The sequence below is a fragment of the Hydra vulgaris genome, chromosome 07, assembly GCF_038396675.1.
Source record: "Hydra vulgaris chromosome 07, alternate assembly HydraT2T_AEP".
NCBI lineage: Eukaryota > Metazoa > Cnidaria > Hydrozoa > Anthoathecata > Hydridae > Hydra > Hydra vulgaris.
In genome coordinates this window covers 5,257,501-5,275,062 of record NC_088926.1, presented here as the reverse complement: position 1 = coordinate 5,275,062, position 17,562 = coordinate 5,257,501, and the positions used below count along the sequence as shown (strand labels likewise).

The window sequence follows — 17,562 nt, the reverse complement described above, 5'->3', positions numbered from 1 at the left end:
CCTTCACATAATGAAGTAGCAGTTGTATTTGCAGTTGGTCAATATGGTGTATTATGCAGTTGATCAATATGGTGCACCACCTGCTTCCAGGTAAGTTGTTATTTACCTAAGAGGTCATCCTCTTAAAACTATATCAAGTATGTCTGCCAACTTAGATCCTATGGTTTATCCTCTATTTTTTTGAGGGGTGATGCTGGTTGGCATAATCAATTAGTTTACAACCCTGAACGTGCTACATTTATTAGAAATCATGTACATTATCTCCGTATTACAAATATAAACTTTCAGTTGGCTTTTTTTTTTCACTCTTTTATGGCAAAAAACTGTTTCAGCAATATGCTGTTGATGCGTATGTTGAAATTGAAGGCCAGTGCCTTGCTTTCATCAGTAATAATCAAAACAAACTGAGAAGCGAGAAGTATGATGCCTTACACGAATATATAAACAACCTTGGAAATGATTATAATTTTAGGCCAGGGCGTGTTGTAGTTTTGCCATGACTATAATTAAAAAAAAAGGTAAACAACATCTTTTCATTACTTTCACTTGCAACCCAAAATGGCGCGAGATAACTGAAAATTTATATCCAGGTCAGACAGCAAATGGAAGACCTGACTTGGTTAATCGAGTATTTAAACTCAAATTAAATAACCTTCTCAATGATATTTTTAAGCACGATGTATTAGGGAAAGTTGTAACACATATTCAGGTTATTAAGTTTCAAAAGCGTGGTTTGCCTCATGTTCATATTTTACTTCACTTTGTAAATGAAGATAAGCTTGAAACAGCACATGCTATCAGTAATTTAATATCTGCAGAAATTCCAGATCCGATTCTTAATTGTGATTTTTATAACGTTGTTAAAACTTGCATGATTCACAGTTCATGTGGCATACTGAATCCAAGTTCTCCCTGCATGAAAAATGGGGTGTGTAGCAAAAACTATCCTAAAGAATTTAATGTTAACACAGTAGCAGTTAATAATGGTTATCCACGCTATAGACGTTGTGATAATGGTTTGGTTATCAATATTAAAGGTAATAATGTAGATAATCGCTAGGTGGTGCCTTACAATTCATGGTTATCAAAGAAATATCAATCTCACATTAATGTTGAAACTTGCAAGTCTGTTAAAGCTGTTAAATATTTGTACAAATACTTCTTTAAATTGTCGTTATGTTAGTGCACCTGAAGCATTGTGGCGAATTTTCGAGTATCCAATAAGTCACTATCATACACCTTAAAGTTCATCTACCTGAAAATCAATAAGTGTATTTTAGAGAAAGAGCAGAACTGGATTTAGATTGTGCAGCTCAACGTGATACGCACCTAACGGCATGGTTTAAGTTAAATTCTGAAAATGAAAGAGCACATTGCTATTCGTATGTAGACATTCCTTATCTTTTTATATTTAATGATAAACATTGTAAATGGAAGGTTAGACAAAGGGGTGGTAATAAGGTGATAGTAAGAGTGTATAAATTTATTCCAACTGGAGAGTTATTTTTTCTAAGACTGTTACTTTTGTAGGAGCAACATCTTGAAAGATGTGCGTACTGTTAATGGTATTGTTCTTGAAACGTTTTGTTTTTTTAGCTTCAGTTATCTTTTTTCTTACTTTAGACAACTTTATGGAGGAAATTTAAGTTTTTTAAGTTACTCTCAATTTTTTTTTTTAATATTTTTAGCACTCTCTTTATCCTGTGAAAATGGTGAGGTTATGCTTTATATTTTGATTAAATAAAATTGCAAATATTTATAATTTTTATTATATCCTTTTAATTGTAATTTTAGAGTCGTTAACACTTAAGAGTTTTTATTGATTTTAGATTCGTTAACATTTCAGCAGTACAGAAATTATTGCTCCCAACACCCAGGGCTTCTCTCAGAGAGATCCTTCAATAAATGGTGTAGTAATGGAGGTATGGATGAACCCTCCTTTAAATGGAGGGCTCATAAATACCTGGGTGTTGGGAGACACCGAAGAAAAAACAGCAACCAAGAGGTTGTAAATGTCTTCTTTCGGTGAAGATATTTATAACTTTTTTGTTGTTGCTTTTTGATGCTACATTCTATTGTTAAAAATAATTAATTGGTAGTTTAATTTATTGAAAACACTGCTTTTAAAATTTACTATAAACCAAGAAAATATATTTAGCTGTATAAATGCAATTTATTTATATCTCGAATTGATTTTTTATCTTTAATGTTTATAGTTTGACTCCTTAAAGCACTTATTACTTTGCTTTTTAATTAAAATATTTTAAATCTATTGTGATGTCTTTTAAATTAAACTAAAGTTTACAAAAAGCCAACATGAAATAACATCATAAAAAAACTCCGACAAGCTGCATCATGACACCAACTTAAGTATGACAACAGGTTACCGAAAAGCAAATAAATTGTTTTTCAATTGTTTTTTTTTCTTTTATGTCTACTTATTTGTAACAATTTTTATTTTAGGTTTGTCATACGACGCATTAATGCAATATAAAAGATCAAAGTTTGTTTTTTGGTAGTGACTAATAATAATAACAACGAACCTCCATGATTTTGCTACCAAAATCATGGAGGTTCTTTGTATAAATAGTTTAGAAAACTTTAATAGAGGTAAATTAATACGTAGTGGGGTATCCTTTTGAGTCAATAACTGCTTGATAACGACAGCCCATTGACGAGATCAATTTTTGGCATCGTTCAGGTGTAATGGCGTCCCTTTATTTCGATCCAAAGTCGGTCTAAATTTGTTGCAGTTGACCGTTTTATGTTTCTGTCAACTTCCTCCCTCAAATTTTCTATCGGATTTAGGTCTGGTGACAGTGCGGGCCACTCCAATACATTAATCTTCTTGGCGTTAAACCACATTTTAACACTTTTGGCGGTGTGCTTAGGGTCGTTGTCTTGTTGGAATTTCCAAACCAAAGGGAGATTTTCCTCTGCATATGGCAACATGACGTTTTCTTCTCATGAGTATTTCTTTGTACATGTGCTGATCAATTGTCCCTTGAATTCTATGCAACAGGCCCACACCACACCATGAAAAACTGCCCCAAACTATCACATTGCCACCACCATGTTTTACGGTCTTAAGAGTATAGCGAGGGCTGAGTTCTTGGTTTTGGAGACGACGAACATACTGTTTTCCGTCGGATCCAAAGCGATTAAACTTAGACTCGTCAGTCCAAAGCACATTTTGCCAAAAACTTAAATCTTTATGTACGTGCTGTTTTGCAAACTTTAAACGGGTGACGAGATTACGTTTTGAGACCAATGGTTTTTTTCGGGCAACCCTTCCAAATAGCTTATTTTCGCGTAAGCGACTTTTAACAGTGCTGACAGACAGATCAAGTTTTAAATTTTGAGCAATTTGTTCTTTAATTTTTGGTGCGCCAACAGAAGGATTCAGCTTAGCAATACGGGCAATGGGTGCGTCTTCTCTTGGGGTTGTCTTTCGTTCGCGAGATTTGCGTTTTTTGTTGCTTAAAGAACCAGTATTGTTAAATAAATTAATGGCATTGATAACTCTCTTACGAGAACAACCTAATCTTCGAGCTATTTCAGAATTGTTCAATTCTAGATCTCAAAATGCCTGTACTTGTCCTCGAAAGACATCTGTTCCATGTTTATCTCGTCCCATAGTTGATAGATAATGAATTTTTTTTTTTTTGCCAAATGAATTACAAGAATAATCTTTAAATACTGAATAGAATGATTATCTTTTGATATAATAAAAGAATTTAAGTTTTTTTGAATAAAAAGTAAATGTGTGTTATTTAAAATGAACCTCAAAAGGTAAACACGACCACTTAAATGCTCATATCAAGCAATTTTGACAGCTATAAATGTCAAATGAGTATTTCCGTTCCAAAAGGTGAGCTTTGTTGATGCTATAAAAAATAACAGCAATTGCTATAAAAACAAAAAAGTTGGAATCAAAAAGTAAAACCAACTGGTCATGAAAGTGTGCTATTTATGTTGTCGTCACTGTATGTATATTAGTGATCGACCGAAACCGAAATTTAAGTCGAAACCGAAAGTACCAAAATTTCGGTTCAGTAAAGCCGTAGCCGAAACCGAAACCGAAATTTTGGCCGAAATTTGAAAATGAATGTTTAAAATCCCTGAACCTTTTATGATCACCGAATTAAAGCAAAAAAAAACTATTTAACATATATCTAAGCAATCACCATGTAACATAGTTTGATAAAAACTATAATATGTCAAGACATTTCAATAATTAAAGGTAACAATTGAAGTATTTTCTCTGGGAAATACATTTTTTTTCATGTTTTCTGGCAAAAGTCTGTTTCTTTCATTTGAAAGAATTTCTCCAGCAGTTAAAAACAACCTTTTAACTTCGGCAGATGTTGGTGGAGGTCTAAGGAATCTCTTTGCTACTTTTGCCAAACCAAACTTTGCTTTTAGTGTTATTTTCTAATTTTTTTGTTATTTAGGTGCCCAAAGAAGACCTATAGGTTTTGTCACAGAGCACCGCGGAAGTGCATTTAACCAGGAAGTTCACGCCTCCTTCATTACCGTGACGCAAAAATATATCCGAAGCTCGTTTCGAGCCTGGATCTCATGCTTTCAAGGCAAGCGCTCTGACCACTGCGCCACTGTAGCACAAGAAACTTCAGACCTTCTTTAAACTTTGAATCAATTTTTGAGATTTATAGGACTTCCAGTAGTTGTGTTGCTTTTTCAGTTAGGATATGTTTTAGAGTAAACCACTTCTTAAATGTGATGAAAGTCCGCTAAGTGATTGAAGTTTTGGATTGTGCGATCCACGGGATATTTTCAAATTCCGTATTTGAAATCACTAACTGTCACGGTAAAATGATTCCATAAACCAGTTTTTTATCGATTATTTTCAATTGTAAAATTTAGCACTGAGAAAATTTTGATGAACTATTGGTTTGGATTGCTTTACTTAAATGTTAATTCATTTTAAGAATGATTTGAGAAGAGTAACTTAAAACTATTATGTAACGTGATTTCAATTAAAATTTTTACAATTGTTATAATTAAAAATTGATTTACTAACAAACGATTACAATTAGGAAACCGTCATGATCCCACTCTATATTAAAACTTAAAAAAAATCTTTTAAAAGTTTTGGTTCATTTCGGTTGCGGTTTGAACCGAAATTTCGGCCGAAACAGGAAAAGTAAAAAAATTGTTGAAGCAGAAATTTCGGTTTCAGTTTCCGTTCACTATATATATATATATATATATATATATATATATATATATATATATATATATATATATATATATATATAATATATATATATATATATATATATATATATATATATATATATCACAATTAATATTGTGAACTTTATTTGGCCGATGACGTCGTACTGAATGCGTACCTGCTGCCGCAAAGGAGTGCCGCCACATTAACTAAGGGATTGGCATAGGGCTACAATCTTTTTTTTCACTATTCTTTATTTTTTTCTTCTTTTTCTTGAAAACCGTATAGCAAAACGGTGAGCAAAAATAGTGAAAAAAATCTAAATACACATTTGTAAATGTACATATATATATATATATATATATATATATATATATATATATATATATATATATATATATATATATATATATATATATATATATATATATATATATATATATAACGAAAAGAATGAAATACCAAAAAAAATGCTTATAGTCCTCTTACTCTATCGTCTACCTATTCTTTATCTAATCTCTATCTTTTTATCTTAATATTCTTTATCTGAAACCAAATGTCTTCATTTTAATCCAACGTCTTTAGAAAATAAGTGGTATGAATTCCAAGCTAGAATTGTATTATTGAATTACCCACACATTACTGCAATCACTGAAACGTAGTTCACTTCTAAATCTTTAACAAATCTAGACAATTACACTGCGTACCTTCGAAATAGGACAATTCATGCTGGTGGTGTGGCCATATATGTTGGAAAAGATATACCTTCATTTAAATGCGAGTTCAGTGATAAACAAAAGGGTGAGCAAATATGGTGTCAAATTTCAATTGGAAATGATATTTTGTTTATTGGATGTATTTATTGCCAGCCTATTTACAAATCAATAAGTAAATTGGATGTATTTATTCGCTAATATAACGCCCATATTCAAAAAAGGTCATTGTACTGATCCTGGAGATTACAGGCCTATTTCCATCACATCTGCAGTAGGAAAAAAAATGGAAAGAACAATGCGTGATGTCATGACTGAACACCTAGTAAAATATAGTTTGTTACTTTGGCATCAATACGGTTTTGTTAGATATAGATAGCCTATTGGTTGCAAAAATAAAGTCAGTTATGGATTTGGCGTATGTTCTGTTGGACATTGATATTTTAGGTAATTGATCAAGACTTTGGCGCATGGAATTCACTTTAAATAAATGCAAAGTTCTGAAGTTTCACGGTGGTTCCTCAGAATTTGACATCCTCCTGACAATGTTAGATGCAAATGGTGGTCGCATTTCTCTTGAAGTTGTATCTGTCAAAAGAACATTGGGTATCCAAGTAAATAATAAACTCAAATGGTCAAAACAGATTAGTCAAGCTACTCCTAAAGTACAATTTGTACTTGGAATACTCAAAAGAACTTTTAAAAAATGGAATCCAAGTATGTTCATTAGCAGTATTAGAGTACTGGGCACCAGTTTGGAGCCCTTTTTACAAAAAGGCATTAAAAACTTAGAATCAGTTCAATGTAGGGCAACTAAACTTGTTCCGCCATTGCGCAACGTAAACTACAAATTACATCTGGCAAATTTGGTCTCAGCTTATAAGCTGAACGTAGATTAAGAGGTGATCTAATTCAATTTTTTTTAATTTATAAAAACTTCAACAAAGTCAACAGGCATCAAGAATTTAGACGAGCGACTTCTTTCATATGCGATGGTCCTGCAAGTAGTCTTCGTAGCGCAAAGCATAAAATTGAACGAGAAGTTACCAAAAACAGTCAAAGACACAATTTCTTAAAAATCGATTAGCACCAACATGAAATGCTTTTCCTGCTTCAATAGTTGCCGGTAATTCGGTCAACAAGTTTAAAAACAATTATGACAAATAGACTCGTTCCCTTTCGAGTTGATCTACTATAGCTGGTTTAGACACTTGGCTCATAGAAGTTAAACTTCTATTGAAGAATATTGCTATAATGATAATAATAATAATAATAATAATAATAATAATAATAATAATAATAATAATAATAATAATAATAATATAATAATAATAATAATAATAATAATAACAATAATAATAATAATAATAATTATATATATATATATATATATATATACATATATATATATATATATATATATATATATATATATATATATATATATATATATATATATATATATATATATATATATATATATATATATATATATATTTATGTATATATATATTTATGTACTTGCTGTCATGACCCGTATAATACGGCTCTAAGGAGTTTATTTCGTACCTACCTATAAGAATAGATTTTAATACATATTCAGCTATTTATTTATCCTCTATTTCTTTACTTTAAAGCTTTTTGAATAGCAAAATAATTAATGTAAACATCGCTCTAAGAACAACAACAACAAAAAATATTTGCACTATTTTTTTTTTTTTTTTGCAATTTTATTTTTTTTTTCGCTGTTAAAATAAATTACAGATGAGTTTTACATGGTAAATATCAATACCGTTAACCGGGGTTACTTTGAATAGCCGGGTAACTTTGAATATAAATCTTTTTTTTTTTCAAATTGTAATTATGGCAAGAACTTATATGAATCTGTTCAAACCTTAAACATCAAAGTGTTAAAAATAGTTTATATTTTGATTGTTTAAAGTTTTACTTAGTTTACTGGTTTTTATTGTTCCTTAAAAAATGAATTAAATATTTCGGATATTTTTCTCAAAAAAATTAGTCAGAATACTTTGTACACTGTCTCAACTAGTGTAGCAGCTTGTTGTCTAAGTTGCATAATTTTTGTTTATAAATTTATTAGGCATGTAAAATCTAAAGAAGTTTGTTAGCCTACTATAGTTATGTTCCATTGCTATAGCATAACATACTTTATCGTATACATTTTTTCGCATATGGGGTAACTTTGAATAAGGTTCAAAGTAACTCCACTACATAGATAGTCAAAAGCATGAAACAACTTAAAAAATCTCTTTGTCATATATGTATTATATATAATATTATTATGAATAAAAATTAAAATATCATTTGTATAAACAGTAAGTCACACATACGTACACATTGTTTCTGTATGTGAACACGCACAGATATATAAAAATTTATATACGTGTGTATAAACAAACACATAAGATATATAAACATATGTGTGTGTGTCTACTATTTAGACACACACACACACACACACACACACACACACACACACACACACACACACACACACACACACACAGATATATATATATATATATATATATATATATATATATATATATATATATATATATATATATATATATATATATATATATATATATATATATGTCTGTGTGATCCTGTGTATCTAAATACTTTTGTTGCAAAACGCTAATAAATTTTAAATCTTGTATGAAAAATATGTCATATAATATGTGTATGTACATTCAATATTGTGTTGAATTAAGTTTGTTGAAAGTACTGCTATTTATCTTTAAATTTGTTTTTGTTTAGCATTTCATAGCAGTACTATCCCACGTTTATACGAAAAAAAACTGACGTAAGGCAGTATATAAATTATACTTAGTGCCAGTTTTCAAATTTTATGGTAACAATAAACATTATAAGACGAAAGCATTAGATGTTCATTGGGTGCAAGTTACCGCCTTCTATAATAAAGTTTAAAAACTTAATCCGAAAACACTTGGAAAATCCATAGTATACAAATATACAAAAATGTGCTTCTTGTCAAATTGTCTCTGGATAAGTTTATAAAGCTGACCATTTATGGACAACAAGGACCAAAAGTGGACCACCAATTTACAATACATTAAAGTCAGGACAGTTTGATTCTATACACTCTTTTGACTGGTTTGTTATTGTTTTTTGTCAAATTGTAGGAGTTAAAGTTCCTATTAGTTATAATCAAAGCAATCTTTACAGTGAAAAGATACTTGAATTTATTGAAGAAAATAGTATCTTATCGCATATCGCATATCGCATATTATAGTATCTTTATAGTATCTTATTATTTATTGAAGAAAATAGTATCTTATGAAGAAAATAGTATCTTATATAAGAAAACAGTATCTTGTTATATAACTGTTAACTCTACCCATTTATTGCAACCTCTTGATGTTACATTGTATGGACCTCTTTAATAGTATTAGAGGAAAATTCTTGATCAATCGAAAACCTCTTATCTATTTAAATAAATTCAAAGTTATTAAAAATACACTATTTAAATTAATATTATACAAAATCCTTTTATTTAAATATTATTTTGAATTTGAATTATAAAAGAGTCAATCTTAGCCCCTATATTCATTTCGTTAAATTTCAAATATTGTCAATAGTGAAGGAAGAGCAAGTAAAAATATCTCAAAAAAGTTCAAAGTTTCCCGTTTACGGTATATCAAATATTTTAAAAACAGACGGGGACTCAAAGAAGATATTTATTATTTTTATCACCCAAATTACAGGTAAAACAAACAGTTTAAAATAAGTGAATAAAACTAATAGTTTATACACTAGTTCTAAAGTCTAATTGAAATTTTTCTTGAAATATTTTCCACCATCAAATCCGTAAATATTAGTCTTTGTTCTCTGATATTCCAGAACTCAAAGAAATGGTTCAAAATTGCCGCTATATTGTCTCCTACGTCATCGTAGCGACGTTTAATCGTTATTTGTTTTTCTTCTGTCAAACATTAGGCAAAGTTTAGCTCAAGTTGATTGCACATTTTTATTTCTTTGTAGAAAAATAGGTTATTTTTAGTAACATCAGATATCTGAGTCAAAATCAGGGAAAAACAAGTCGGATTGTTCAGTAGTCTGATAAACAGATTTAATTTGTTTTGAATGAGGATAGTAGATATATCATCAATTTTAAATAAGGGATGCAGGTAGTTTGTGCTGTACTTTGATATATTAAAGAGGAATTTTAATGCTGTCCTTCCTACAGCGTCCGATTTATTAAGAAGCGAATTATTAAAGCAACAAATTTCGAAGCCGTATGATAGATTTGGCACAGCCAGAGATTTGAACAAATGTACTATGGCTATATAGATGCATATTCAACTCAATCTTTTCATAGAGCCCCTAATATAATAAAATATTGTAAAAAAGATTTATAAAAATCCATTGAAAATATAAAAGAAATAAAATATAAAAAATATAACATAAACTAAAGATAAAATAAGAAAGCAAATTATTTTTACAATTACAAAGATGCTTTGCAATAGCTATATTGCAAATTTAGGTATTCGAAGATTTAGAAATAAATACAAACATATACACAAAGACTTAATAACTAATTCATTAAAAGATACATATATCATTAGTAACTACTTAGAATAATAAGTAAAATTCATTTGAATAAATTTACATTTATTCAAATGAATTTCATTTGGAATTATTATTCCGCAAAATTAAAAATGTGTTTTTTTGCTTGAAACTTAATGAGTTTAATGGTTTTACCATATTTGCATTAATTTTTTGAAAAGAGTTTCTAGCTTAGATCTTTGATATGCTATTAAATATTCTGTATATTTATTTAATTTCCTTGGCAGATTAAAAACAAATTTGATCGAGTTGTTCTTAAGGAAATACTTTTCATTTACATTTTTCTTAAACTTACAAATAAAATAAGCTGAAGTTGGGTTATTAATATAAATATACATGAAAATTAGGTGCTGATAAAAATTTACTTCGTGTATTTTCATATTTCTCATTAAGGGTTTAGTATGCTCCCCTCTTTTTTTTCGCGTAAAAATTCTTCACACGTGTTTTTGCAAACTAGATATTTTTTTTAAGTTTTGATGGTTGTGTACTACCCCATGTAATATTAGCATAGTTAATGAAACAATGAATTAAAGAAAAGTATATTAACTTTAGACAAACTGTATTTACATATGGATGAACATCAGAACAATGGTTTAACTAACTTTTGATTGTAAATATTTAATATGGGGACACCAAGATAAATTATTGTAAATAAATATTCCTAAAATTTTTATATTATCTTGCTTTTTTATTTGCATGTTATTTAAAAATAGGTCTGGTAATTTAAGGGAAAGTTTTCTTATTACATTTTATAATGAAATAAGGTATACTTTGTTTTTTCAACGTTTAATGAGAGCTTATTTGCCATAAACCAATCATTTATCTTACTTAATTCAAAATTCATGTCTGCGTAAAGTTGTTTGATACTATTGTTGGAAAGAAATAGGTTTGTATCATCTGCAAACATGTTTGGGTTTAACTTTACTGATGCAATTATTTAAGTCGTTTACATAAACTAAGAATAAGAGAGGACCAAGTATCGATCCTTGCGGTACTCCACGCGGGATTTTAAGTATTCCGTATTCTTGATTTAGAACATATTGTTTTCTATCCGTGAGGTAACATTTAATCCAATAGTAGACCTTATTAGTTACTCCATAATTTTTCAACTTTTTTAATAATATACAATTATCAACAGTGTCAAAAGTTTTTGAGAGATCGATAAAAATACCTAAAGTAAATTTGTTTTCGTTAAAACCGTTATTTATTTGATTAACTAATTCAATACAAGCACGTTTAGTTGAATGATTTCTCTAAAATCCAAATTGTTTTGAATAAAAGAAATTGTTTTTAGTAAAATGATCAAAGATTATATTGTAAATAGATAATTTTTCGCGTACTTAGATCACATTAAAACTCTGACTCCGTTTATTTATTTCTAAAAAAGACTAAATTGAATGAAAGCATCTTCCTAATTTAATAAAGAAAATCGTCTTTTTAATGTCCTAGATGCGCAGATTAACTTTATTGATTGCGTAAACATTTAACTAAAGTCTCTTACAAAGATGGCAATAGCGTTTGTTTTCTTTTGGCTTCACATCAGTACCTAGTGGAGTACCAGGACGGGCTTGCTAATTTTTTCTTTATTAAGTTTCAGGTCATAATTTTTTATTTAGACCATCCGCAGTTTATTAGGACCATCCACAGTTTATTAGGACCATCCGCAGTTTATTAGGACTAATTATCTGAGCACATTAATAACTATCTTGACATATGCACAACAAACTTTTACCGGTGCACAGTGGGAATATTCCATTGAATATGAGGGGAGGGGGGGAGGCAATTCACATAAGCGCACCCATTTTTTATTCGTTTACTAAATTTAAGTTCATTAACAGGTTTTAACTTTCATCGAATAGTCTTTTATTTGCTGAAAGTTACGATCATGTAAAGTTTACAACACCCTCATTTAGGGGAGAGTAAAAACTTTATTATAGTTACTACAGTTCGATCTTTTAGTTATTTTTAGTCATCTTTCGAACTTTAATAGATTATTAAATGAGAATTAAAGTCTGTCGTTTTAATCCTCAATGAATAATTAAACTAATTATAAAAAAAAACTAATAAATAAACTTTTAGGATATTCTTGTTTTTAAAACCTTATGATTTGAACCGAATCATTGCAGTTTTTTTAATATTTTATTTAATATTTTTTAAATAATAAATTTATATAGTCGGCAAACAAATAAAAAGTTATATTATACGGATTATGCAGTTTAAAACTTTATTCTTCTACATCTATATCTAAATGTAGATTTTCCTCAACGTTGTCCACATTTAGATATAATTCACTTAAGTCATTAATTTCATTTGATTCCATTTCAGATGAATTTTTTCTATCACCGCTATAAACTGCTAACAAACTTTTAACTTTTTCCGGTAGGAACAATACTTTCTTACTTTTCAATCTTTTAGTTAATGAGATTGAACTAATTAGGGGATCAGAAGTATGTCTACCTCGAATCACTAAGTTTGTTCTCTAATATTTTTACTTGCATGATGTTCAAATTTATAAATTCTGTGTCGAGATTCAACTGCTTCCTCTCCCATTAAACCAAGTGAAACTGATGAATTAATAATAATTTCTCCAGCATGTGCTAATACTTTATAAATGGAAGCTGGGATCTTGAACCAATCATATGTTTCTTACAACTTCTTATATGTATCATTGAAGTACTTATCAATTTTTTCTGGATCAATCAGGTCTTTGAAATTGATTGCAATTAGAATGTTTTGTAATCTGATAATAATTTCTTCATCAATTTCTAAAACTTTTGCTGAGTAATTAGAGGGTCAGAAAAAGCTCGTCGGTATAAATTTCTAGTATTACTAGTTCCTGATCCACCAGCTCTATTCTATATTAAAAGTGCAAAATAAGGTCAAAAAACCTAATCCAAGCATGTTGTGGTAAAATGCCATACCACAATTCCTGCCCATCTGTAACAAATCCTTCCTTAAAGATTTTTAGATTGCTCATCATGTTAGGTGTGGCGTGACAAATTGGACAACATAGTGTCAAAGAAGTGTCTGTGATGTAAACTAAGATTTTCCCATCAATCATTAAAAGGACAAAACTGTAATTGATAAAAACATACTTATGTCCTGGAAGGTAAACTTTAACAGATTGTATATTAGGAACTTCTTTTCCAATTTCCTTTTTAATTCTTAATCCCACCTCTTTATTTTCTTTTATATACTCCAGCATAGTCGGTCTACAGAATTTAATACTCTGAAACATTAAGTTATTCTATAAAAATTTGTTTGAATCTGATTGCACATATAGTCAAAGAGATTATTTTGATTGGAATAATAAAAGCGTCGATGATTTTTTTGATGTTTTGAGTGACTTGATATTCCGTCCATCCCCCTACAACTAATTAGTATTAACTCATCGAAGTCCTTTTTTTTATCAACCAAATATTTTAAAATTTTCTTGTAGTTTCAGAAGCCTCTTGGATGTGTGATCCATAAGATCCTGTAGTTTAACTTTGGCCTTTGTTTCAGTAACTTCAATAGATATTTTTAAAGGTGGGCACTCGTTTTTTATTTCGGAAATTACTCAATGAGATGGAAATCTTTATGGTGCTTCTTTATGAGTATTTTCATAAACACTTTTTGAAAGTTTGTATCCAAGAAATACGCAAAAGCTTCTTCAAACGTCTTTTTCTCTTGCAACATGGTTAGTTGAGTGTAAAGCAATAACGATTCGTGTCGTCTTTTTGTAACAACACTAAGTAATTTGACTAATTATAAGTCACGTTTATTAAATGCTTTGAGCCACTAACAACTTTTTTTCGACGGATTCCGTTTTTGAATCAAATTATATATTTGCTATCAATCGTCTTTTGGTGCGAGAACTCAATTCATCCAACTCTTTTGTTAGTCAACCTCTTTTGCTGATTCATTTATTAAACTCTCTTGATTACCTGATGATTTAACTAAATCAATTGTTTTAAAAACTGAATTAAGCGAAACCTGAATTCTACTATCAAAAATTTTTTATTTTTTTATATGATGCATGGCATAGTGCAATATACTTTGCAAAAGTTAGTTTTAATCTCTTTCTCAATAAATTTATTTTGTCTTCTCTGACTTGAATCGTAGTAATAATGTGCTTAAATCCACTATTTACATTATTATCAAAAGTATTTTTCGAAATCTGAAAACATTGCACAATTTGTCTTAAATCGATTTCCTCCATTATCTTAGTTTACAATAATAAACTTACAAAGTAAAAAGAAACTTTTTAACCACATTTAGAAAATCATGTGGTTTTAAGTTGATTAGTGACACATCAAAAATGCCCTTTAGAATTATTTTTTCTTAAATTAATTTTGAACTTTAAACATAAGAAATTAAAATAAAAAATATTTTTTCCTTTTAAGAACAACACGAAAACAAATTTACTTTAGTCTTTCGTGCCTTAAAGCAGTTTTTTTTTTACTTTTAAGTAATGAATGAAAAAATTTGTTTTTATTCGAAGTTTTTTATTTGTTTAAAAAAACATCAGCTTTTCAAAACTATTTAGCGCGAACGATCGGAGCCACACTTCTCAAGATAGTTAGTAGACACTATAGACTAAAAAATTTCAAAATATGGATAAGGTACAAATTAAAACAATTTTTTAATTCTTCATCAAAGTTAAAGTTTAGTACTTTTGTGATGAATTTTTTCTTTCAATGATAAAAATTGTAGTACCAACTTTTTCAGGAAATTTTTTTATTTATATTTTTAACAGTCTATATTATAACCTTTATATTGTCAATTTTTTCAATGATCTATACTATCATATATTAAAAATAATAATTATTAAAATCCAGCATCTTAATAATTTTCATCAAAAATTCTTTAAAAACCTAACTGCTTACAGTTAGGTTTTTATTATTTTTAATATATGATAGTATAGATCATTGAAAAAATTGACAATATAAAGGTTATAATATAGACTGTTAAAAATATAAATAAAAAAATAAAAAAGCCACCACCATTGAGCCTGTCACATTTAGAATTTTACAAAATAGAAACCTCTAAGTGAGGGTATTAGTAAAAATACCAACCATCAGACATAATGTTTGAAGTAAGTCACTTTTTTGATTTTTGGCAATGTGCTTTCACTTTGAGGTGTTGTAAAGTTATAATTGTCATAATGGTGAAGACATGTTCATTAGGGGAAATATCTAGTTAAAAAAACATTAAATAATAATTTAAGCGTAATTTTATGCAGTTATTTACACGTTAATTTGACATGTGTTCCAAAACGTTATTTTGCATTTTTTATTTATCAACTTTCTTACGCTACAATTGTTTTAAATAACTTTATTGACTTTCATTTTAAAAAAATATTAGTTTAATTAACAATGTTTTTTTTGCTCAGACTTTTAAAAACAATTTAACGTAAGTGTAAAAGTGTAGTTTTTATGCAACAGACAGTTTTCGATATTTTTTTTGCTATTAACCTTTACTATTAGGTATCAGATAAACTATTCTCCAATATCATCCAAACATTTGACTATGTAAATCTTGTGCTAAGTGTATTTAAATAGCCATGCATCATAAATATTTTGCTACTTTTTGCAATAAAAAAAGTTATAACAAAAGATTGGTCTTCGGTTAATGGTCAGTTGATGAGAAATACTGAATATGTAAAAAAGATGTTTTGTATACAAATAATACCTACAAAATCTTTCATTACTGTTATAATATATAAGTTCTGTAAATTTAAATCTCTCTCTCTCTCTCTCTCTCTCTCTCTCTCTCTCTCTCTCTCTCTCTCTCTCTCTCTATATATATATATATATATATATATATATATATATATATATATATATATATATATATATATATATATATATATATATACACTTACACACTAGGGTGATAAATTTTTATAAATCTTGTATCGCCTTGGTGCCACACAATAAGTTTTAGACTAAAAATGAAGTTATCTTAATTATAATAAAAAAAAAATTAAAACACTTTCCCGGAATAATTAGCTAAAAAATTATTATTAATAAAAATTGGTGATAATAGCTAAAAAATTATTATTAATGGTGAAATTGTCATCTCCAAGTTCTGCTGGAAACATTTGAATATTTTTTATAATGGAAAAGTTAAAAGAGTTTGGCTTAGATAGTGAAGCTGTTTCAGTTAAAACTACGGCTGTAGGTGGATGCTGAAATTGGTACCATAATTAAGTTTCCATAATTACCATATTTAATACCATAAAATACCATAATTAAGTTTAACGCATCAGATCTGCTAGAACTTTATTTTTTTAATTTGATATAAGCTAAAAAAGATTGTCACAAAATTGTGGGTCGCAAAGGAACTGAATCTGCAAATTTAGAAACTGACATTGGTTCTAAACTGGCATAGGTGTTAATCTCCGGTTACAAAAATTATAAAAGCATTATGTTGGTATCCAATTTTATTAAAAATAAAAAACCTTTTCACGCTTTGAAAAAAGATATCAAGTTTCTGCTGCAAAATTATTTGATCAAATATTTGCTACAACAGAAAATAGTCCCCGAGCAAATTAAATGAATGCGCTATAAACAAACATGAAGAACCAACACAATCAAAATCCTTTTTTTTTGCCGAAATTCAAGAAACTCTGAACCAAAATCAATTAACAGCTAAAAAGGCGAAAAAAATCAAAACCTTCACTGATCAATTAAAAAAATATGAAGCAACTGGTGTGAAATCTAAAGCAACTTTGAAATTTGAACTGGCCCTCCACAGAATTTAAGCCATTTATTAGATAAAACCTGTTCATAAAAGAATTGTGATAAAAAAATTTATTAGTACTAAGAAATAAAAGAACATAAATTTTTTTAAATTCTATAATGAACTATAATTAAAATATATAATATTAAAAAATAAATACAAGAACAATGTTTAATTATCAATTTGATAGTTTAATTTTTTATTTTATTACAAAACATTATCGAAACTCGAATTTATTCTCGACTCCGACGGAGTTTTTTCTCGATTTCTCTCGATTCCGTATTTTTTTTTTTGATTTTGGATCCTTAG

General features: G+C 28.6%; 1 protein-coding gene across 1 annotated transcript; it reads left to right on the top strand.

Moving 5' to 3' along the window:
* The first annotated feature begins 496 nt into the window (after positions 1-496).
* On the top strand, positions 497-1,060 carry LOC136082525 (uncharacterized). The gene has a single exon (XM_065801930.1). The coding sequence runs from the start codon at positions 497-499 to the stop codon at positions 1,058-1,060; it is 564 nt and encodes a 187-aa protein (XP_065658002.1).
* Positions 1,061-17,562: the final 16,502 nt, after the last annotated feature.

Coding starts and splice junctions, on each gene's coding strand:
- LOC136082525 (XM_065801930.1), top strand. CDS start 497: ATGACTATAATTAAAAAAAAAGGTAAACAACATCTTTTCATTACTTTC.